Source organism: Eurosta solidaginis, chromosome 1 (assembly GCF_040869045.1).
Source record: "Eurosta solidaginis isolate ZX-2024a chromosome 1, ASM4086904v1, whole genome shotgun sequence".
In the NCBI taxonomy this organism is placed as follows: Eukaryota; Metazoa; Arthropoda; class Insecta; order Diptera; family Tephritidae; genus Eurosta; species Eurosta solidaginis.
In genome coordinates, this window is record NC_090319.1 from 152888514 (window position 1) to 152911964 (window position 23451).

The 23451-nt window shown below is 38.2% G+C and overlaps 1 protein-coding gene across 24 annotated transcripts in view; it reads right to left on the reverse strand.

The window, feature by feature from the left end:
• Nucleotides 1-23451, reverse strand: part of LOC137236879 (protein eva-1) — a 3007131-nt gene that overhangs the window by 2146460 nt on the left and 837220 nt on the right. For all 24 annotated transcript variants that reach the window (XR_010948686.1, XM_067759964.1, XM_067759963.1 and 21 more), the window contains one exon: nucleotides 6232-6400. Coding sequence is in view for 23 of the 24 variants with exons in the window: in XM_067759964.1 (XP_067616065.1) it covers nucleotides 6232-6400 (169 nt within the window). In the remaining variant the exon portion in view is untranslated. The remainder of the gene's footprint in view (nucleotides 1-6231; nucleotides 6401-23451) is intronic.

Here is a 23451-nt window from a genome sequence, read left to right on the forward strand (position 1 = left end):
CAAGGTTTAAAATCTATGGCCATTTGGGGTGGTCATAAGTTCAATTGACCATATGTCCGTTAACCTTATGTCACCCCATCATCACATATTGCATTTTCATCGAGCCTTGATACGTTTGCAAAGTTTCAATCAAACTTATGGCCACTTAAAGGGGTAATAGGCCAACTGACCTTATGGCCGTTGACCTTATGTCACCACACCATCACATTAATGCATTGTGATCGAGCCTTGATACGTGTGCAAAGTTTCAATCAAACTTATGGCCATTCAAAGTGGTAATAAGGCCAATTGACCTTATGGCCGTTTACCTTATGTCACCACACCATCACATTAATGCATTATCATCGATCCTTGATACGTGTGCAAAGCTTCAATCAAACTTATGGGCATTCAAAGTGGTAATAAGGCCAATTGACCTTATGGCCGTTGACCTTATGTCACCAACCATCACATTAATGCATTGTCATCGAGCCTTGATACGTGTGAAAAGTTTCAATCAAACTTACGGGCATTCAAAGTAGTAATAAAACCAATTGACCTTATGGCCGTTGAACTTATGTCACCACACCATCACATTAATTCATTGTCATCGAGCCTTGATACGTGTGCAAAGTTTCAATCAAACTTATGGTCATTCAAAGTGGTAATAAGGCCAATTGACGTTATGGCCGTTGACCTTATGTCACCACATTAATGCATTGTCATCGGTCCTTGATACGTATGCAAAGTTTCAAATTAATCAGACTTCTAGAAACCGGTGAAAATTAAGATCAAAGATTCCGTTACATACATAGATACAGGCCAAGCTAATAAAAGCGTGTTAAAAACGAAAACATTTCGTTTTGCTGACTATTAAAAAAAATTACAAAAAATATTTCGTTTTGGTGACTATCAAAAAAAATTATCTATAGTATTATTCTAAAACACGGCGCTTAGCTAGGCTAAACTACAAGACGTACATGAATGAAATATATCAAATGAAAGGTTTTCATGAACATATTTGCACAAAATTATAAAAATTTAAATTGGTTAACCCTGATATGCCCAATGTCCTATATATAGTCCACCTACTCAGTTGTTTGTATAAAGAGTAGCGGACTGTCGAGAACCGCTAATTTTACTCATTTGGTTAGTTTTTGTCCCTAACTTGCTGGCGACAGTTCGTTTTGGTTAGTTTTCTCTACCATTTCTACGAAATTAATTTACAAATTGGTGCTTTTTTCAAAATGTCGGAATTTCTCGCTACCTTTGCACGGTAAGTAAAAATTAGCTAATTTAAATATAAAAAAATCAATGTTTTTTGTCGAAGTTCTATATTTGAAATATTCGTCCACTATTATGTACATAGAAAACTTTTGTTGGTGTTATAGTGAAGTTGTCGTATTAGCGAAAAATTTGGCGTCCTACATGTAGGACATTGGGAACATATTATACTACATATAATTTTTTTGGGGATTTTCTCTACAGGAAGCTTTGGCCATTTTGGAGGATGATAGTACGGATTTTGATACCATAGCACTATTGCCACCAACAAATGCAAATGCAGGCGTTACCGACGAGGATTCCGCGGAGGAAAATAATGTTGATATAAATAATTTACCAGCTTCGCAAATGAACAGCGGCGTTGAAGTATTTTCTAAATACAATATGCATGATGAGTGGGATTCTGATGATGACAAACCATTGTCAAAAGTAAAACAGTTTCCCCCGAAGAAACAGAAACTTAAAAAAAGAAAACCAATTCCCTGCGTGAAGGAAGACGTTTTTAGCGCAGATGCTGAGTTTATAAACACTGATGAATTTTTCAATTTAGCTGAACATTCACCTACTGCTCTTTTTTACTCAATATTTGACGATGAGTTATTTGAAATATTGACAAGAGAGATAAATAGGTATGCAGCTCAAAGAAATAGAACACTCCAGGTGGATATATTTGAAATGAAATGTTTCATTGGAGTACTGCTTATTAGTGGATACATTCCAATCCCCAGAAGAAGAATGTTCTGGGAACGCTCGAAAGACTGCAGCAACGAACTGGTTTGTGAAGCTATATCAAGAAACAAAATCGAGTTCATAATCTCCAACATCCATTGTAATGATAACAATTCTTTATAGGTACCAGTCTGACAAATTTTCCAAAGTAGACCATTGTTTACACACTTGAATAAAAAGTTTATGGAAGCTGCCTATACTGAAGAAAATCATAGCTTAGATGAAGCCATGGTTCCTTATACAGGAAAACGCGCTGTAGGCAGTATATCCAAGGCAAACCAATACGCTACGGTTACAAGCTGTGGGTTGGTACGACTCGGCAAGGCTATATGAACTTGTTCGAACCTTATCAAGGTGCTTCCACAAATATCAGTGAAATTTATAAGGACCTTGGTGTTGGAACGTCTGTAGTGCTATAATATTCTGACGTTTGTTAAAATGTAAGGAACAACATTTTCATTTGTATTTCGATAATTTTTTTTCTTCAATCACTCTAGTTGAACAACGTACCAATAAATAGATTTTTGGCACGGGCACAATGAGGGAGAATGGTATCCCTGGAAGCACTTTAACTAATTCTAAGAATATGAAGAAAAGTGCTCGTGGTAGTTACGATTTCATCAAAATCGCTGATAGCAACATAATATTCATAAAGTGGAACGACAATAATATCGTGACCTTTTGTTCCAATGCAATCGGAGTGAATCCCACAAATTTGACCACGCGTTACTCCCAAAAGGAAAAGAAATACATACAAGTTGAACAACCATGTGTCGTAAAATATTATAATAAGAGCATGGGAGGGGTTGATCGTTCAGTCCAAAATATTAGTCTTTACCGCACTGCCATAAGAGGTAAGAAATGGTATTTTCCCCTCATAACCCATTGTGTGGATATGGCTGTTCAAAATGCCTGGCAGATACATAAACTTAATGGTGGAACAATGGATCAATTATCTTTCAGAAGAAGTATTGCGACAACTTTGCTCACCCAAAATAAAAGGGGTAATGTCTATCAAAAAGGACATCCTTCACAAAGTTCCATCGACGATTTGCGGTATGATAAACAAACCAGACGTGGCGCTTGCCATCAAAAAGAAGCAACAAGGTGCGAAAAATGTAATATAGGATTACATATACAATTTTTTGTTACATATCACAGGAAATAATTTAAATGATATCATAGTGTACCATGTGCCCAATGTCCTATATGTAGGACGGCTCTAAAAACCAACTTTCAAAATAATTTTTTTTAAAATCATTATCAATTCTTCTTTTTATTGTCATTTCAATGGGGAATAATACAAAATCACGATGGAAAAGTTCCTGTACAACAAATGGGCATATCTGGGTTAATTTGTTCATATATTAGCGTTTAAAATTTGCTTATTTACCCCTACATTGTTTTTGTAGAGTCAAATTCTAATTAGCACAAATTCTAATGGCACGCTACCTCAGCTAGATGGTGTATGCACGCTCATCTCTGGTGAATGCACTATACAAATTTGGTAAAAATATATTGTGTGGTGAACTCACTCTTGAGTTTCAAAAATGCACTGCATTAATGGTTTCAGAGACACTGTATCTAGTATTGTTGACGCACACTTTATTTACGCCGAAAATTTCGTAAACAGATGGCGCTCGTGCCATTTTTATGTGCTACGACATGTTGCAATGCCTTTGCACAGTAATAACAAAATCCTTGTGTTTTCAGAGGAAAAAGGTGTGAGATATAATTTTTTGCTAAAAAAACACACCCGATTATCGGGGGTTACATACTAGTCTAAATATATTTTGTTTCGTTATAACGTTATTTTTAACCTTAATCATCAAAAGAAAGTTTCGTTTCGGTGTACTTATTGTTTGTATTTATATGAGTATGAAGCATTATGAAAATAATAAAGTACTAATTACTGCGGAATCAGCCTGATTTATATCGCGTATAAGGTTCTATTTATTACTGAGCGAAAGACTGAGGGAAATTATCTGAACTGATTGGACCTTATCAATGCGAATTTAGGTTTGGCATTCACGATACGGAAGATCCTAGAAAAGACTCACGATACGAGAACCGACAAGTTCCATCTTTTTATCAATCTTGAATCATTCTTTAACAGCGCGGAAAGAAGTTCCTTGCAAAGCTTATTGGTTATGCAAAATCACATTTAGCAACACCACCAGCTGCATAACTATTGAAAAGAACCTTATTGGCCATTCCAAACCAAATAAGGCTTCAGACAGAGCGACTCTCTTTCCCGAAATTTCTAAAACTTTATGATGAAGAAGAAAATTCTAACAGTAGATCTGTTGCTGCGTTGGTTCGCCCTATTTTGGGCTTAGCAAGCGCGTCGTAAGGTCTTCCTGCTCTCGATTTGATTAAGAGGCGGTGTGGTCTTACGGAAGTTGAGAATAAGGAAAGACTCGTTGTCACTCAAGAAAGTCTCTTTGCACTCTCGCTTTCGCAGCCGCGTCTTTGTTAGGAATTGTTATATCTGAGAACCAGCATTAAAAGTAAATAATATGCCAGCCTAGAAATCTATCTTGTCAAACAATTCTGTACTGAATAGGCAATTGAAAAGTAAGGTCCTCTCTCGACGAACAAAAATCACACTCTCCAAGTCACCCTTCCTGTCTTTATATATGGCTCGGAATCATGCACGGTGTTGAGAGAAGATGAGATGACCCTTCAAGTGTTTGAGAAAAAATTTCTCCGGAAGATTTATGGTCCTGTCAGTAATATTGACGGCAACTAATGAAGAAGGCACAAATATGAGATGTATCAGTTTTACGCAGATATGAAGATTGTGCAACGAATAAAAGCCCAAGCAGGTGATTTCCACTGAGTTAGGAGAGGCAGCAGAATAAGCTTTTGATCTCACGTATCGCTCCCAACAGGCGTCAGTTATCGTGAAACAAGAATTGCTGGTGTGACTTGTTACGAAATGGCCAAATATGCCTAGGTGGTTAAGCGCCAATTAATGATAATAACGATGATGATTTGACACTTTGAAGTCACAAAAGTTGCACACAAATTGGCTCCGTTGGTTACATGATGCCCTATTTAAATGCGAACTTTAAAAGTTTCTCATGAAATTCTAAAATTATGTGCTGATTTTTCGACAGATAGTCATTAGGAAATTATGTAAAAAAGCTGTAACTACCCTGCATCGAAAATGGAAGATAATCACGCAAAGCATCAGTTTCGCACTATACGTTTAATGGCTACCTCCGAACTGGAGCTAGTCGGATGCAGAGTGGGAAAGTCTCTACCAAACCTGTACCAACAGTGTTGAAGTCTGAGCTATATGTATTTATATTAATCAAACAAAAGACACGCCTCTTTAAGAACCACCTATGGCTGAAGCAGTTAAAAACGCGTTGAAATGGTCTTCAAAGGGGGTACAAATGCACTCCTTAGGACATCAAAATGGTAGGAGTGTCAATTGAGCGCACTGCGAGGCGACAAAATTAAAACGAGTACTGTCCCTTAATGAGTTCATTCTGCGCTAGCTCGAAACTAGTGCAAAACGGTGAAGGGTAACTATAAGTACATACTTATATACTTAATTTTGATTATGAAAATACCCCTAAATTTCTAGACTGATATCAAGATCGACCAAATCAATTGTTTAAAGCGAAAAATAAATTTCGAAATGAACAGAAAAAGTGGATGAAGTGTGTTAAAATTAACAGGGTTAGATTAGGTTAAACTGGCCGGTCAATAAAGACCCCACATAGATGTACATAGTGTTAAGCGAATTTGTAAGACAACCAAACTGAAAATTTCAATCATCTGCCAGAATCTTGACAAAGGCGCTTAAAGCAGTGCGTCGGATTCGGGGAACGATAGTAGCAGAGAAACGACGACCTCCGTGATGGAACGATTGATCTGAACTGAGAAGAAGAACGGACAAGGGTATGGAGTAGAGGAAGTAAGAGAGCCACACTTTTACCAAAAGCGCTTAAGTCCAAGCGTTATGAATTAAAATTATATAATCAAAGGTGGTGCTACTATTTCGGAGCTACCCACGACTGCAAAGGCGGATTCTAAATTTAAGGAACATTTTAATAAAAACGCCTTCTAGCCAATGACTATGATTACTGACCGTAGAGTTGGTAGCCTAATTCAAATACTAAAAGGTGTAAAAACAGCCATACAAGGAGTGTAAACTTGGGTGAATTCCCTAGGTCGAAATTATATATTTCTACTGCAGGATGTTTATACATGCTTCGAACTTACATGGACGGCATTTATAAGCGACCTCCACAACTTTCCGACGATTGTTGCATGAATCCGTATTAACAACTGTAGCATTGTGATCAGGAAATCTATAATCATGTGAGGCACCTTGGAATTTGCAGTGTTTCTTTTTTTGGCATGCTTCTACGACCGTCTGCAACAGTGAGTACTGAAAAATAAAATATGATATTGAACAGGTGAGAAGTGATATAATATAACACATCTCAACAGATGCATACTTATACATTTATCGTTGGGGCAATAGTCCTTAACAGCGGTCGACTGATATTACGCTTCCAAAAATGTCGAAAGCGGTGTCAAGAGACTCGTTTTAACATCAGTATCAATAATCCAAAGACGGAAAAACAATTTTGCTTCAAAATATATATTAACAAAACACCGAAAAATGTCGCCGAAACGCTCCAAAACCGAAGTTGGGATACATAGAATCTTTGGCAATTCTATACGACAGCATTACAATTTTAATAAACGTCCAAAAATATCGGAAGGGGTGTCAAAAAACGAGCTTTGGTCCCAAAATGTTTAGTCCTTCAAAAGATATTAATGAAAAGCCGAAAAATTACCCCGTGTCCCTTCGAAACCGGGGGTGTGATCCACAGTATTTTTGCGCAGAACACCCTGACCGGTCCAACAATGGGGTGGGATCAAAATTAAATCCGTGCAAAATCCCTTTGTACACAAAACTGTTAAAACAACCATCTGAAAAGATTCAATTTCTTTTGCAAATATCTCTTCACAGACGAAAAATGTTTGTAAATTGTCGAGCTCGGGGCCATACAATATTAAATAACACACAAAAACTTTTTATTTATATGTGTTATATATTGTCGTTCTTTTATTTATTGAGATTTCAACCAAGTCGACCTGGTACATCCAACGATTCCTGAAGATGAATTCTAAAGCGCCAAATACACGACACGAACATTTCCGCGAACATTCCGCAATCTTGTTCGCAGCTTTGGCCATACACCATACGAACTTTTGGCCGAACATTAGTTTTCTTTCAGACAGCGATGAATACGGACAACAATTGTGCTGCAGCAATATTGCTCGCTGTGGCAATTAAGCGTAAAAAAATGTATACATTTCAATAAATTCACTCAGAAATTTTTTATTGTCCATTTTACTTTTCCGCGCACGTCTGTTCCGTTCAGAAATTACTACGATTATGAGCTATTTCGCCATACACGCACGAACAGTTCGCGCAAATGTTCGCCAAAAATTAAAATATTTTACTGGCATGGTGGTGACCATACACGACAGAAAAGGTCGCACAAACATGACATAACGGGAATGTTCGCGGAAATGTTCGTGTCGTGTATTTGGCGCTTAACCAACGAACCGATATCATTTCGTTACGATAATCAACGTTAATAAACGAAACAAAGTCATTTCGTTTCGTTTAAGCGCCAAATACACGACACGAACATTTCCGCGAACATTCCGCAATCTTGTTCGCAGCTTTGGCCATACACCATACGAACTTTTGGCCGAACATTATTCTTTTTCAGACAGCCATAGTACAGGTCTACAAGTATGATATGTAGCAGCGCGCACATACAGAGCCACGCTCACCTGATAAAATGCTTGTTCTTGTTCGTTTTTTGTGTGGATGCTATTTGGCACTGTTGTACTTCTTAGGTCCAAGAAAAGTGTAGTAGCTGCTAACGAAAACTGTGTAACATTTTTATTGCAAAATTACAAAGAAATATTCTTATTTACTTTCAAATGAGCACTTAATTACACCTCTCTATAAAATCCATATGTTTTGGATAATTTTAATTAACAAATTGTGATACTTTATTACAGGGGACGATTGCTAAAACACGACCAAAACCGTCGAGGGAGGTATTAATAGACGCGGTTTTGCCTCGCTTCCAATAATTCGAATACTTTTACGCCTTGGAACTATAGATAACAGGACAAAACGCGTCTTTTCATTTCTCTTTCCACATTTTTGGACGGGTTATTGCAGTCGACCTCAGTTTCAAACTGTTTTTCGCGGAGAACTTTTGAACGGGTAGAAAAACTTAGCACTCGTGTTTCTATTCTTAATGCTGCAATAACTATGTGTCCTCAGATACCCCAATTCAAGAGTTTTGTATAATTTTATGTAGGACGCATATAGGTACAATACATTTTCATACTAAATTCGTAAAAAAAAATTTACCATCACGGCAACCTGATATCTGATATTCCGCTCCTTTTTTTGTTTCCCTGCGTCTATTCCACGACAGCAACCCCGGTAATTTTGACACTTCGTTCAGTGTCAAGCGCATGTTCCACGCAGGTTCCACTGAGTTCCACACTAGTTTGACACTGACCGAAGTGTCAAACGACAGTGTGTTAGAAAGAGAAAGGAATTGTTTCCTTCTCATACATATCATACTTGTTAACCTGTAATATGTCAGACAGCGATGAATACGGACAACAGTTGTGCTGCAGCAATATTGCTCGCTGTGGCAATTTTTATACTCAGTTGAGCAGAGCTCACAGAGTATATTAAGTTTGATTGGATAACGGTTGGTTGTACAGGTATAAAGGAATCGAGATATATATAGACTTCCATATATAAAAATCATCAGGATCGAAAAAAAATTTGATTGAGCCTTGTCCGTCCGTCCGTCCGTTAACACGATAACTTGAGTAAATTTAACGTAACGTAAATGGACGATATCGGACTATAACCACGCCCACTTTTTCGATATCGAAAATTTCGAAAAACCGAAAAAGTGCGATAATTCATTACCAAAGACAGATAAAGCGATGAAACTTCGCAGGTGGGTCGAGCTTATGACGCAGAATAGAAAATTAGTAAAATTTTGGACAATGGGCGTGGCACCGCCCACTTTTAAAAGAAGGTAATTTAATACTTTTGCAAGCTGTAATTTGGCAGTGGTTGAAGATATCATGATGAAATTTGGCAGGATCGTTACTCCTATTACTATATGTACACCTAATAAAAATTAGCAAAATCGGAGAAGGACCACGCCCACTTTTAAAAAAAAATTTTTAAAGTAAAATTTTAACAAAAAATTGTATATCTTTACAGTATATAAGTAAATTATGTCAACATTCAACTCCAGTAATGATATGGTGCAACAAAATACAAAAATAAAAGAAAATTTCAAAATGGGCGTGGCTCCGCCCTTTTTCATTTAATTTGTCTAGGATACTTTTAATGTCATAAGTCAAACAAAAATTTACCAATCCTTTTGAAATTTGGTAGGGGCTTAGATTCTGGGACGATAACTCTTTTCTGTGAAAATGGGCGAAATCGGTTGAAGCCACGCCCAGTATTTATACAGAGTGTTCCGTCTGTCCTTCCGCATGGCCCTTAACACGATAACTTGAGCAAAAATCGACATATCTTTACTGAACTTAGTTCACGTACTTATATGAACTCACTTTATCTTGGTGTAAAAAATAAACGAAATCCGACTATGACCACGCCTACTTTTTCGATATCGAAAATTACGAAAAATGCCATAATTCTATACCAAATACGAAAAAAGGGATGAAACATGGCAATTGGATTGGTTTATTGACGCGAAATATAACTTTAGAAAAAACTTTGTAAAATGGTTGTGATACCTACCATATTAAGTACAAGAAAATGAAAAAGTTCTGCAGTGCGAAATAAAAAACCCTTGAAATCTTGGCAGGTATTACATATATAAATAAATTAGCGGTATCCAACAGATGATGTTCTGGGTCACCCTGGTCCACATTTTGGTCGATATCTGGAAAACGCCTTCAAATATACAACTACCTCCACTCCCTTTTAAAACTCTCATTAATACCTTTAATTTGATACCAATATCGTACAAACATATTCTAGAGTCACCCCTGGTCCACCTTTATGGCGATATCTCGACCACCACTCCCTTTTAAAACCCTCATTAATACCTTTTATTTTATAACCATATCGTACAAACACATTCTAGAGTCACCCCTGGTCCACCTATATGGCGATATCTCGAAACGGCGTCCACCTATGGAACTAAGGATTACTCCCTTTTAAAATACTCATTAACACCTTTCATTTGATACCCATATCGTGCAAACAAATTCTAGAGTCAACCCTGATCCACCTTTATGGCGATATCCCTAAATGGCGTCCACCTATAGAACTATGGCACACTCCCTCATAAAATACTCTTTAGTGCCTTTCATTTGATAGATATGTCATACAAACACATTCCAGGGTTTCCCTCGGTTAATTTTCCTACATAGTTATTTTCCCTGTCCCTTGTCACCATAGCTCTCAACTGAGTATGTAATGTTCGGTTACACCCGAACTTAACCTTCTTTACTTGTTAATTCTAATTTTTAATTCTATTACAATAATCTTTGCTTTTTACTTGCCACAATGATGGCAAAGATTTATACATTTCAATAAATTTACTCAGAAATTTTTTATTGTCCATTTTACTTTTCCGCGCACGTCCGTTCCGTTCAGAAATTACTACGATTATGAGCTATTTCGCCATACACGCACGAACAGTTCGCGCGAATCTTCGCCAAAAATTAAAATATTTTGATTTTTGGCGAACATTTGCGCGAACTGGCAAACACCACCATACACGACAGAAAAGGTCGCAGAAACATGACATAACGGGAACGTTCGCGGAAATGTTCGTGTCGTGTATTTGGCGCTTAATTGAAGTCAAAATATCGATAAATAAAAGAAAGACAATATATAACACATATATATAGAAAGTTTTTGTGTGTTATTTAATATTGTATGGCCTCGAGCCCGACAATTTACAAACATTTTACAAACTAAAGGCAAAAAAAATAACGGACGCAAAATTTTTTATTTCCGTTTCAGGAATCGCGATTCTGGGTCCAAAGCGCGTCTTTTGACACCCCTCCCGTTGGATATATTAATTACATTCTGTGTATGCAGATATGGCTACGCTGTTGTTAGAGCTAACAATTTCTAAATTTTAATCAGGGTATATGTTAATAAATATATAATATTAAGATCTGTGAAAAATGCAATCTTGGATTGAAAATTGAGTTAATCATGCATCATGACATGGTGTGCGGATCGTCGCGCGACAGAGTAGGGTAGAACGGGGCACATTCGCCACCCCCTGTTTTCTCTAAATTCATCAGTGCTATCGAACATTAATAACACTGGTCGACGGCCAAAATTTACCAGAGACGCCGTTATGAAATTCGTATGTAAAACCACCCCTTGATTTCGAAAATCGAGTTCATTTTTGATTCTATGGTACCGTTTTTGAGATATTTGCAATTAACCGTTATTCGAAAAAACTAAAAAGATGGCTCCCTTTAATTACGCATATCCCACGAACGGGTCAAGCAAAAAAGTTTACAGAATCGGAAAGACGATAACATTTTCTATAAATGCATCATATATGGTTTTTTGCTCAACCAGATAGTTTTCAAGATATTAGCTTATCATTTCAGATTTTAGTTTTTTTTATGCAAAAATATGAAAAAAATTACTCTTTGCGAAAACAGAATTCCAAAACCACAACTTTTTTTCCAGATATTTATTCTTTACGTAAAGCTCTGTTTAATTAGAAAAAAGATAAGCTATCATCGAAGAAAATCGATGCAAAACTGCGTAAGTTATAAGCGATCAAATAAAAATACCCAGGTTGCGCAATTTCAACGTATACATAAAAACGTAAGTATGGTATAAATAAGATTGAAATATCTAGCTATGTTCTGTTTCTATTTAGTTAAAAGATCAATTTATGACAGAAATTACCTATATTTTTAACTTTTTTTTTTATTTATTTATGTTTACTCTATATTCAAACAATCTTTATCTTAATTTGATTCTACTATGTAGTCGAAATAATTATGTGTTCTACTTTGACGCTTATTCAGTTTAGAATCGGTTTCTCTTATGAGAAACCAGCAGTAATCACCCATCATTGCGACGTCCCAGAATCCTTGATATCGATTCTCAATTAATTTCATTTGCTGATGAAACCTTTCGCCAGGTTCGTTACTTTCGTCGCCAAGATTTGTCGGAAAAAAGCTCAAATGTGAGTGCAGAAAGTAAATTTTTAAGGACATATTTACGCCTGGAAAGAAAATATTACTTAGGTAAACAAGTTATAGAATTTTGGTAAATTTATTTTAATAAGCCTTTAATATTTACCCATTTTCGCATAATTATTGATTAAGTCGTTCACTATCTGCTCGTAGTTAGGGCTTTTGTGTCTACCGAGAAAAGAAGCAACGACCTTTTCAAAGGATTCCCACGCTGCTGCCTCAACTGATGAGAGTAGTTCCTAGAATTGATTATTGTTGATCAACTTTTTTATTTGTGGTCCAACAAAAATACCTTCCTTTATCTTGGCTTGAGAAATATCTGGAAAATTGTTTTCAAATAGTCGAATGCTTCGCCTTCTTTGTCCAAAGCCTAAACAAAGTTCTTAATAAGACCGAGCTTGATGTGTAAGGGTGGAAGTATGATTTTCTCTTTCTTGACAAGAGGGGTGAATTTGATGTTATCCACACCAACGGTAAACTCGACTCTTTCCGGCCAATTCTTTCTGACGTAGTGGTCCTTACGAGCTCGGCTATCCCATTTGCAGAGGAAGCAGCAGTGATTCGTGTAGCCACTTTGTAGACCGCATAGCATTGCAACGACTTTGAGATCAGAACATATTTTCCAATCATGCTCTTCATATTTGATAACTTTTAGTAGTTTTTGCATTTCCTCGTTGGTTTCCTTTATATTTACTGCATGTGCGATCGGGATAGAAGGCTTTTTGTTACCAATATGCAATAATACAGCCTTCAAACTCAGTTTATTGCTGTCTATGAACAACCGCCACTCTTTTGAATCATATGTTTGACCAAACTCTTTGAATAAACCAGAAATGTCCTTGCAGTAGCTTACACTGTCTTTCTTGGTATAGTGTTTGGAAAATGGTTCGTGACGAGTTCTACAATATATCACCTTAACATCGGGAGACACAAATTTAAATTGTTGCATACGAGAAGTGTGGATCTCGGCATTTTCCTTATATAGTTCCAAATCTCTTATCCAATCATTAAGTTGTGCTTGTGACAGAACGTTTCTCTCGTTTCCCATGCGAAATTCAGTACAATTTGATTCCCCGCAGTCAGATATTACTTTTGACAATGGAACTGGATTCGCAACTGCCATTGAATGTAGTACTGGCAATGTTACTGTAGGTACGCTGGAATAGGTTACTCTTCTTGATCTTCCAACGCCAGGTACTTTTGTTTGACAAATATAACACTCTATTGAATGGCAAGTAGGTTCTCTCCATATCATTGGTGTATAAAATTTTATTTGTTGTCCTGATTCCGACTGAATCAATTCTACTCGACACGATGTACACAAAGTGGATACGATTGGATACGCTTTGGGTATATGGGGTGGGTTTCCCTCTCACCATAAAAATCAAACACTCTACCCTTCCTTTAAAAATTCACAAATGGCTTTTATTTAATGTTGTAACTCATATAGCTAACATAAACTAATCACTTTGATATCTCTAAATCTATAAATAGACTTTTAATTTATATGTTAAAGACACTCAAACTTCACAAGCGAATATTTCACGACAATGGTAGCGATAGCAGGACGGTAATTAGCGAACTAAACTTACATATTAAGCAGTAAAATTTTCAGCCTTCCGCGCAGCTAGGAAACGGTAACTATTTATATGTTCGTATGTATGTAAAAGGAATGTACAAAGTTGAGTGCACGGTAATTACAATACACAAAATTTATAAATTTTTTGTTTAGAGGGTGGTTCATTAAGGTAAGTATTTTAAGACATTTGCAGGGTATTTCATTAGGTAAGTATTTTTGCAAAAGGTAGGTATATTAGCAAACGTAAGTATCTTAAAAATAGTTAATATTTCATTAGGTAAGTATTTTTAGCAAAAGGTAAGTATCTTAAAAATAGATATTATTTCAATACTTCATGTTACAAATAAATTTTGTAAAATCATTGTATACTACAATTTATAGGTCAATTCAATTTGGGATCATGCCCACAACATGGCGGCCGGCCTGCTCCGACGAGGGAAGCAGCAACTTCTGCATCTCCTCCAAAGTGTTAACCGCTGTTGAAAACAAATTCCTCAATCGCCTCTGAGTGGTATTATTGTCTGCCCGTTTCTTATTTGGTTTTAAAATTACAGTCCTTTTTGTTGTCTTCGTTTTCGGGGCTGGAGTTTATTGTTGAATCGTTTCCGGTGTTCTTCCTTTGGCCGCTCACCGTGAAGCAGCGTGTGGTGAGCGAGGCCTGAAAAGAGAAGTCAAAATAAAGGGTGTCAAGTGAGTATGGGTGTAGAGAGTGAGCTGTGATATGAATCCCTAGAGTTGACATGGTTTGGAGAGATATATAGGGTGAGGTTGAAGAATTTATTCTGCTAGGGGAAGTACACACACTTTTGCTATGGGGCGTTTGTATATTCCGTCTTGAGTCCGGACATCTACTACTCGAACCTTTTCGTCCGAGCCAGGGTGGAGTCGAATGATGCGTCCAATTCACCAATTATTGGGCGAAAGAAGGTCATCCTTGACGACGACTAGATCACCTTCTCTGACGTTTGTCTGCTGAGTCTTCCATTTGGTCCGCTTATGGAATTCTTTGAGATATTCATTTTTCCAACGCGTACTAAACTTATGATGTAGGACTTTCAGTTTCTGCCATTTAGGGTAGTAAATTCTTAAAATGTGAATTTTTGACTGCCTGCAACTTTAAGGAAATGGGTTTTAAAGCTTTTAACTGCCGCTTCCCATCATCCGCCCGTGTGAGGAGCATATGGTGGGATGAATTGCCAGGACAGTCCATGAGTAGCATATTTTTGAGCTATGTCAGTTGCGGCTTCCTTGAGAAAAGAAGAAAGCTCCTTTTGAATGACACGACTTGCTCCAATAAAGGTTTTGCCATTGTCTGACATTATTTTGTGTGGGAGTTCACGACGATTAACAAAACGAGCAAATGCTGCTTTAAAAGCAGCGGTCGTCAGATCTGAGCAGACTTCCAGATGGACTGCTTTTGTTGAGAAACATACGAATACACAAACGTATGCCTTTGAGTAATATGCCTTCCGTAAGATTGATGTTTTAACGAGAAAAGGTCCACCAAAGTCGATACCGGTCATGTGAAATGGGAGAGAGTATGTGGACCTTTCCGGAGGGAGTGCGGCCATTATTTGGGATCCAGCCTGTTGTTTGTAGATCGTGCATATCTTACAATGGAATATGCACTTCTTCACCTTTTTTTTGAGTCGAGGGATGTAGTATTCCTGTTGTATCATGCGGATCATCAGTTGTTTTTCGGCATGCAACAAGGTATTATTTTTGTATTTAATTGGCGCTTAACCGTCTAAACGGTTATGGCTGTCCAACAAGGCGCGCCAGTCGCTCCAGTCGCTCCTTCGCTCCGCCAACAACAAGGTAGAGTGTATAAATTCTAAGAGTAAATAGGGGATTTGGCCAACCACTCTGGGCCCTTCCACCAAAGGGAGCATTCGGCTAGATCCTTGGGGGTACATCCACGGGTACCAAGATCTGCTGGATTATCTCCACTGGGTACGTGTTTCCAAGGGGCGTTACTCACGTTTTCCAGAATTTGTGAGGTTCTATTTGCCACGTAGGTCTTCCAGGTGTGTGGGGGTTTTTCCTGCCATGCTAATACGATGGCGGAGTCCGACCACAGAAACAGTTGTTTTTCGGTTATGTGGAGTCAGAGTTAGGTGTGAGCGAATTTGTTTTATTAATTTTGTGAGTAGTACTGCTCCACAGAGTTCTAGACGAGGCAGGCTCACGGTTTTCACGGGAGCCACTTTGCTCTTCGCCACGAGTAGGTGAGTAGAAAACTTGTCCTTGCTATTCTGCACCCGCAGATACACACAAGCGCAGAATGCTTTCTCCGATGCATCTGAGAATCCATGCATCTGAAAGGGTTTATTGGGTGAAAATTCAACCCATCGAGGGATTTTAATTTCATTTATCGCGGAAAGATTTTCGCGAAATTTGTTCCATTTGTGGAAAGCGCTGGGTTTGACTTGTTCATCCCAGTCAGTTCCTTCTAACCAGATTTGCTGGAGGAGAGTTTTGGCTAGTATCATCATTGGCGATAGCCATCCTGCCGGGTCAAACAACTTCGCGACCGCCGACAATATTTGTCGCTTAGTTTTTGAGTTTTCTGCAGGGATGGCGTCGTACGAGTACGAAAAAGAGTCAGTTATAGCATTCCATTTTATGCCGATAGTCTTAGTTGAGCTTGCGTCGGGAAACTTGAGAAAATCTTCATCAAGGAGATCAGCTTTCGGGATTGATTTCCTGCGAGTTGATGCAGAGTGCGTATAGCCAGATATGGGGCACAGTTGACGCCAAGCGTCACTGTCTTTAATTTAAAATCTTCCACTGGCAAATGGAAATTTTGATCCTCTGCGTGAACGAGTATTTGGCGATACATCTTTTCGATGTCGCCGTTAAATACATACTCAAGGAATCGCCATTTGAGTAGTACGAGCATTAAGACGTTTTGGAGGACGGGGCCTGTGTGCAACACATCGTTTGACGAGTTGCCAGAGTGGGTAGTTCTAGACGCGTTGAAAACAACGCGTACCTTTGTTGTTTTGCTGTCGGGTTTTAAGACAGCGTGGTGGGGGAGGTAGAACGACGAGTACTTTCCGTTCTCGATGACTTCGCGTGATGAAGTTGCCTCCATATGGCCCATGGTGAGGTATTCCTCTCACAATAAAAGAGGTTTCTAAATGGGACAGGGATCGCGACCCATACTTCAGGTCACTTTAAAAATGCAACAAAAGGAGAATATAAAAAGATGATACAAGATTTTTTGTACTTCCTTTATATCAATGGTTTAAAAGAAACGAAACAATTTTTGTTCTTGTTGCAGCAGTGCTTCGCCCTATCCAATAGGTGCGACCGATCAAAAATTGTCATCATTATCCTCTAACGGGAGTCCAAGGAAACTTGCTGTTTCAACAGTGGTGGGCCATAATGAGAGGGGTGTTAGAGGCATTGGTTCCACAATACAGTTGAAGAGATGGTTGGTGTCATTTGGGGACACGTTACAAGCAGGACTTATGTTTTGTATGCCGGGGACGATTCTGGATAGGTAACCTGTTACAGTATTCAGATCAAAGTTGAGCTAGGGTGACTCGCGTTTCCCTAGGGAGTGTGCGTTCTTCTTCTGCAAGTTTAGGGTATTGTTCTTTGAGTACAGGGCAATTCCTGGCATAGAGGTCCGGCGCCTGTTTGTGGAGTTCGCCAAGGAACTGCTTGTGTTGTTTGGCTTCATACGGCTGTGTTCTCAGGTGCCGTATTTACTAATAGTAGATGACTCCTTAAGCCCCTGGGCGGTGTTGGCTCATCAATAAGGTGTCTGTTGGGATGGCCAAGTTTCTGGGTATTCAATAGGAACTGTGTGGTTAGCATTTCATTATGGGGAGTATTCTCGCCTCTTTATATAGATGGCGCTGTAGGGACATTAGAAGACAACCCGTGGCGGTTCTGAGGGCAGTATTTTGGCAGGCCTGTAGCTTCTTCCAGTGAGTAGTCTTTAGGCTTGGCGACCATATCGGGACGCGCAGCATGCAATCGGCTGGCCAATTGCTTTGTAAGTGGTAACTAACGTTTCTTTATCTTTTCCTCAAGTACTGGCAGAAAGAGATTTGAGGATTTTATTACGGCTCTGGATTTTTGGTACAATTGCGGCTGCATGCTCACCAAAATGTAGATCCTGATCAAACGTCACACCCAATACGTAGCGCAGTGCCATTGACGTGGATGTTCAAAATGGTCGACATTTGGGCGTCCACGTTGTAAATAAGGTCGCCGATGATTTAGTCGGTGATAATGTCAGGTTTCGCGAGGTGAAAAAACTGGACAGATCAGGAAGGTAGCCGTTTATTTTGTTGCAAAGCTCCTCGATCTGTGGCCCTGGGCCTGTGGCCATTAATGTGCAGTCATCGGTGTAGGAAATGATAGTAACTCCTTCTGGTGGCGAAGGTAGCTTTGATACGTAGAAGTTAAACAAAAGTGGGGATAGGACACCACCCTGTAGCACCCCTTGTTTAATTCTTCTTGGTTTTGATGTTGCGTTTCTAAATTGCACCGATGCCTGCCGACCACCCAGATAATTTGCGGTCCACCTTTTAAGGCTTGGGGGAAGGGTCGACCCTTCCAGGTCTTGCAGTAACGTGCCATGGTTGACCGTATCAAAAGATTTTGATAGGTCTAGCGCAACTTTTGGTGGGGGTTTTTTGGGTGCTACTGGCATTTAGCGCGGTGTTTTCTAAAGCCATGCTGATGACAGGCTAGTTGCAAATTTGCTTTGAAATAGGAGATCAAAATGGCTCCAAGTGTCTTGGCTACTGGCGATAGGAGAGATATCGGGCGATATGAATCTCCTACGTTAACTGGTTTCCCAGGCTTTAGTAGCGGGACCACTTTGGCCATTTTCCATTTTTCGGGAATGACAAAGGTGGAAAGGGACAGGTAGAAGACATGTGTTAAATATTTGAAACCCTCTTTTCCTAGGCTTTTAAGCATCGGCATGGCTATGCCGTATGGGCCGCATACGACAGCACTTTATGCCCAAAGGCGATGGAAATTTTGTCATTGTGCTTAGACGGATTCGATAGGAGCTTTACGGTGGACCAAAGCTTACCCACACCGGAAGAGAGGTTACAATTAATAAGATGCTCCTCCCATTTTGCCCGCTTGTGTTCATCCCCAAGAAATCTGATGCGTTGGTTTATATCCCTTAGTTGAGGGTCGCCGGGATCGAGCTGCCTCATAACGTCACGTTCTCTCGCTAAATTTGCGGCCTCCGCCGGAAAATTAAGCCAAATTTCGGGAATTAAACCTTCGGGAATGAAGCGAGCCGAGGCGGATTCAACGACCTTGCGGAAAGCACGTTCCCCTTGGCGAGCATCAGTCGGGATAGGGAGGGCAGCAAAGCGGTTGACTGTAAAGGATTTGTATTCATCCCACTTTCCTTTTTTACAGTTTATGAAAGTGAGTTTTTCTGTGACGATGAAGTCGGTACGCTCGAGCGAAATAAGTATAGGCAGGTGGTCGGATGCCAATGTTACCATCGGCTGCCAGTTGATTGATATATCCGACGAACTGTGACAGCTTCCTACCATACGTGTGGGGGCGTCTCCGTTTATTGTGCAGAACGTCGTTTCTTCTATTTGATCCGCCAAGTTTGAATGCCATAGATCGTGATGGGCATTGAAATCGCCTAAGATGATGTGATTATCGCCAGTGAGTAAAGCGCTGGTATTAGGGCGGTATCCACTGTGGCAACAGGTGGCAGGAGGGATTTAGATATTTATGATTTCTAGGTTTACATCGCCTGACCGGATAGATAAGCCGTGACGTTCTAAGACACTGTCCCTGCGGCCGATGTCGGGATCAAATATATGATATTGCACTGCTCGGTGTACGATGAGCTCGAGACCTCCTCCATTTCCGCTCTCGCGACCTTTTCTGTAGACATTATACCCAGAACAAGTCTGCAGAGCAGATCTTGCTGTGAGTTTAGTCTCTTGAATCGCAGCAATGCGGATGTTGTGCCGCTTCATGAAAGACATGGTTTTGTTGAACTTTGATACTCAAATTTTAATATAACCACTGTAAAAAAATTTTTTGAAGAACAAAAATATAAAGTTGGAGTGCAATAAAAAGGCTTTCGATGTAATCTTCACCTGAGGCTGACAATGTTGACCTCACCTTTATATTTTTGTTCTTCTTAAAAATTTTTACAGTGGTTATGTTAAAATTTGAATATCAAAGTTTAAAAAGATTATGTCTTTGTTTAAAGGGGCATTTTTCGTTTCTTTTGGACCATTGATATGAAGGAACTACTTAAAAAATTTTTATCTTCTTTTAATTTTACAATAACTCTCATTTAAAGAAATTATTGTGAATTAGCTTAGCGAATGACCCTTCTTCATATATTTAATGCAACCTTGAATATATTATTAAATATCATATAAAGAACATGACCTCACTTCCGTTTGAATTACAATTGTGGCTATACGCCTTTAATTTATCTACTGCACAAATCGGTTTGTATCTTTTATATCAACAGGTTATGGGCCTATATGATAACGCGCATAAATTGTAAATTGTGTAATAATAAATTGTTCATATCATAATACTAGGTTCAAACACACACCAAATTGGCAATTTATACTATTTGGGCAATTTATTACGCAATTTGTCATATAATAAATTGTAATAATAAATTGCCAATTTAAAAAAAATTGCGTAATAAATTGTTTCAAACTGCAAATGCAACATTGTAAAGTGTGTTTATTGAGTATATTTAAACGTCAGTTACGCATGGCTGAACTATATGGTTGGCTCTTCTCATCAGCTGATTTTATGTCTTTCATTTCACTGGAGTAGGGATTTTCAAAAGAAGATGGCAAACTCAAAATGAAACCAAAACATTGAACACATTTTCTTACAACACACAAAAATTTCAAAGTTTTATGTGTTCATTCCATTTCATTCGCCTAATAATGTGCGTGTTTATTTTGACAGTCTGAACAAAGGTATGTTCTTGCTGTAGAGATCAGCCAACCAGCTATCAAATTACTATTGTGTAAGCTATATCGAGTTGTATGAACAGCACTCAATTCAAATCGAAATTTCCTCAATTTATTTTTCGGTTTGAACATAGTATAACGGCGACAAACCACAATAATTTATCGTTTGATAAGCTAAAAGGCCGTGAAAATTTTGAAGTGTGGAAGCTCCATGCAAAGTCATATCTGGTTATAAAAGGATGCTGGGAAGTAGTAAAAACAGGACTACAAGCAACTTCTCCAGAAAAAGATAAGCAGGCAGATCAGCGGGAACTTGCAGAAATCACGCTAATGACTGAGCCGATACATTTTTGCACATCGAGACAGTTACGACGGCCAAGGAGGGTTGGGATGCCTTGGTATAGGCGTATGAAGATTCCGGACTAACGCGTAAAGTTGAGTTATTGAAACAACTCGTACAATGCAAGCTTTCAGACTTCTCCTCTATGCAGGAGTACCTAAATACCTTGGTGATGACGTCTATAAAAGTGAGAACCGCTGGTTTGAATACTGATGACGAAGTTACCGCATCATTGATATTGGCAGGTTTACCTGATGAATTTCGAGCTTTGGTCTTAGCCATCTAAAATTCAAAACAACAGCTTACGATAGATAATGTAAAAACACTATTATTGCAAGAGGCAAAATTTGATAAACCAAATAGTGATTGCGCTTTATATTCCAAAAATAAATATAAGCCTAAATTTGCCAAGTGCCAAACTTGCAAAGAAGAAAGGAGCGATCGAAAATTCAAAACAACAGCTTACGATCGATAATGTAAAAACACTATTATTGCAAGAGGCAAAATTTGATAAACCAAATAGTGATTGCGCTTTATATTCCAAAAATAAATATAAGCCTTAATTTTCCAAGTGCCAAACTTGCAAAGAAGAAAGGGGCGATCGCCCCTCCACCCCCCCCCCCAGGATTTTTTTTCCAAATTTATTCGGAACAAAATTTTTTTCACGAAGTCCCAGAAACCCCCTATTTATATGCAGTATTTGTATAAATATAATGATGGATATTTGATCGTTACTTTTCATAATGCAGTTTTTGTATGCATGCTTTAATCATATATGTAATACTTCTATATCACTGCTACTGAACTGTGCAGGCTGTCAAAGATTACAGTACAGATATACAACGAGAGAAGGAGACAAAATCGCAAGTCTGTCGTTAAATTTTTGTAAAAAAGGGGCTTAAATATATGTATATTTCAATAAGCCGTCTTGCTTCTATCAATATTGTATATTAGGCTATTTCGTTCTCCAAATGAAAAAGTAAGCTTTTGTTTTCCATTAGTATTATAAAATTTTCAAATCATATTGCAATTAAAGACGCACGCGCAGGGAATCGAGGAATATATCTCTTCATTGCGAGATGCTAATGGCACCCTTCTGGTTAAATCTATCCGGAAAACAGGATTTGTTGGTATGCTGCTTTAAGAAATATTTTTCCACTATTTGAGAAGTTAAAAATTTTGGCATGACATACCTTTTAACTTATAAGCTTTCACAAGACTTCCTGGAAACCTTTTTTGGTACAGTTAGGGCAAGAGGGGGTTTCAACAACAATCCCAACGCAGTTCAATTTAAAAGTGCATATAGACGACTCTTAGTAAGGCACGAGTTAAGTGCGACTGAAAGTGGTAATTGTACCTTCGACGGCGAATCCATTCTAGAGGCATCATCAGCGTTTACTAGTATCCTTAAAAAAAAGCGAGATAATAGATTTCGAGTTAGCAAATGTTTATGTTAATACGATGTGGAGATTGAATATATGGCTAATGTTGTTCGTTATATTGCTGGCTATCTTGCTTGGAAGGTACAAAAGAAAATAAAATGTTCCACATGTCAAGGGCAATTGATAGGTGAAGAAGTGCCTTTACTTTCAGCGCACAAAAATAAAGGTCCGTTTGTCGCACCATTTGTGGACATATGTAATATTTGTATATTGTCAAAGAAAGCTTTAAGACAAGTTCTCAAGGCATGCCCAATTGGAAATGCAAAATGTAATATTTGTATAGTGCCAGAGAAAGCTTTAAGACAAGTTCTCAAGGCATGCCCAATTGGAAATGTAAAATTAAGTTTAATAAATAAAATGTTTCAAAATACAAGTGATGCATTCTCCTATAGTATCATGGACGATCACATAGCATCGAAAATTTATTTAGCAATGACACTTTCAATAATCACCGGACACAGCTGTGTAAGGAAGTAATAATTTTTTATTTGGATATTCGCTTGTTTTTGAAACGAAAAAAAGCACGGACGAAAAAGAGTATGTTAGAAAAAAATCTACAAAATTGACCTTATTTCAACACCAATAGCAGCCAGCCCAGTACTCATATTTTGTTTACTTCATCAAAAACTTACTTCATTAAAAAACTCAAAATGACCGAAATCCGACTATGACCACGCCCACTTTTTCGATATCGAAAATTACGAAAAATGAAAAAAATGCCAAAATTATATACCAAATACGAAAAAATGGATGAAACATGGTAATTGTATTGGTCTATTGACGCAAAATATAACTTTAGAAAAAAACTTGGTAAAATGGGTGTGACACCTACCATATTAA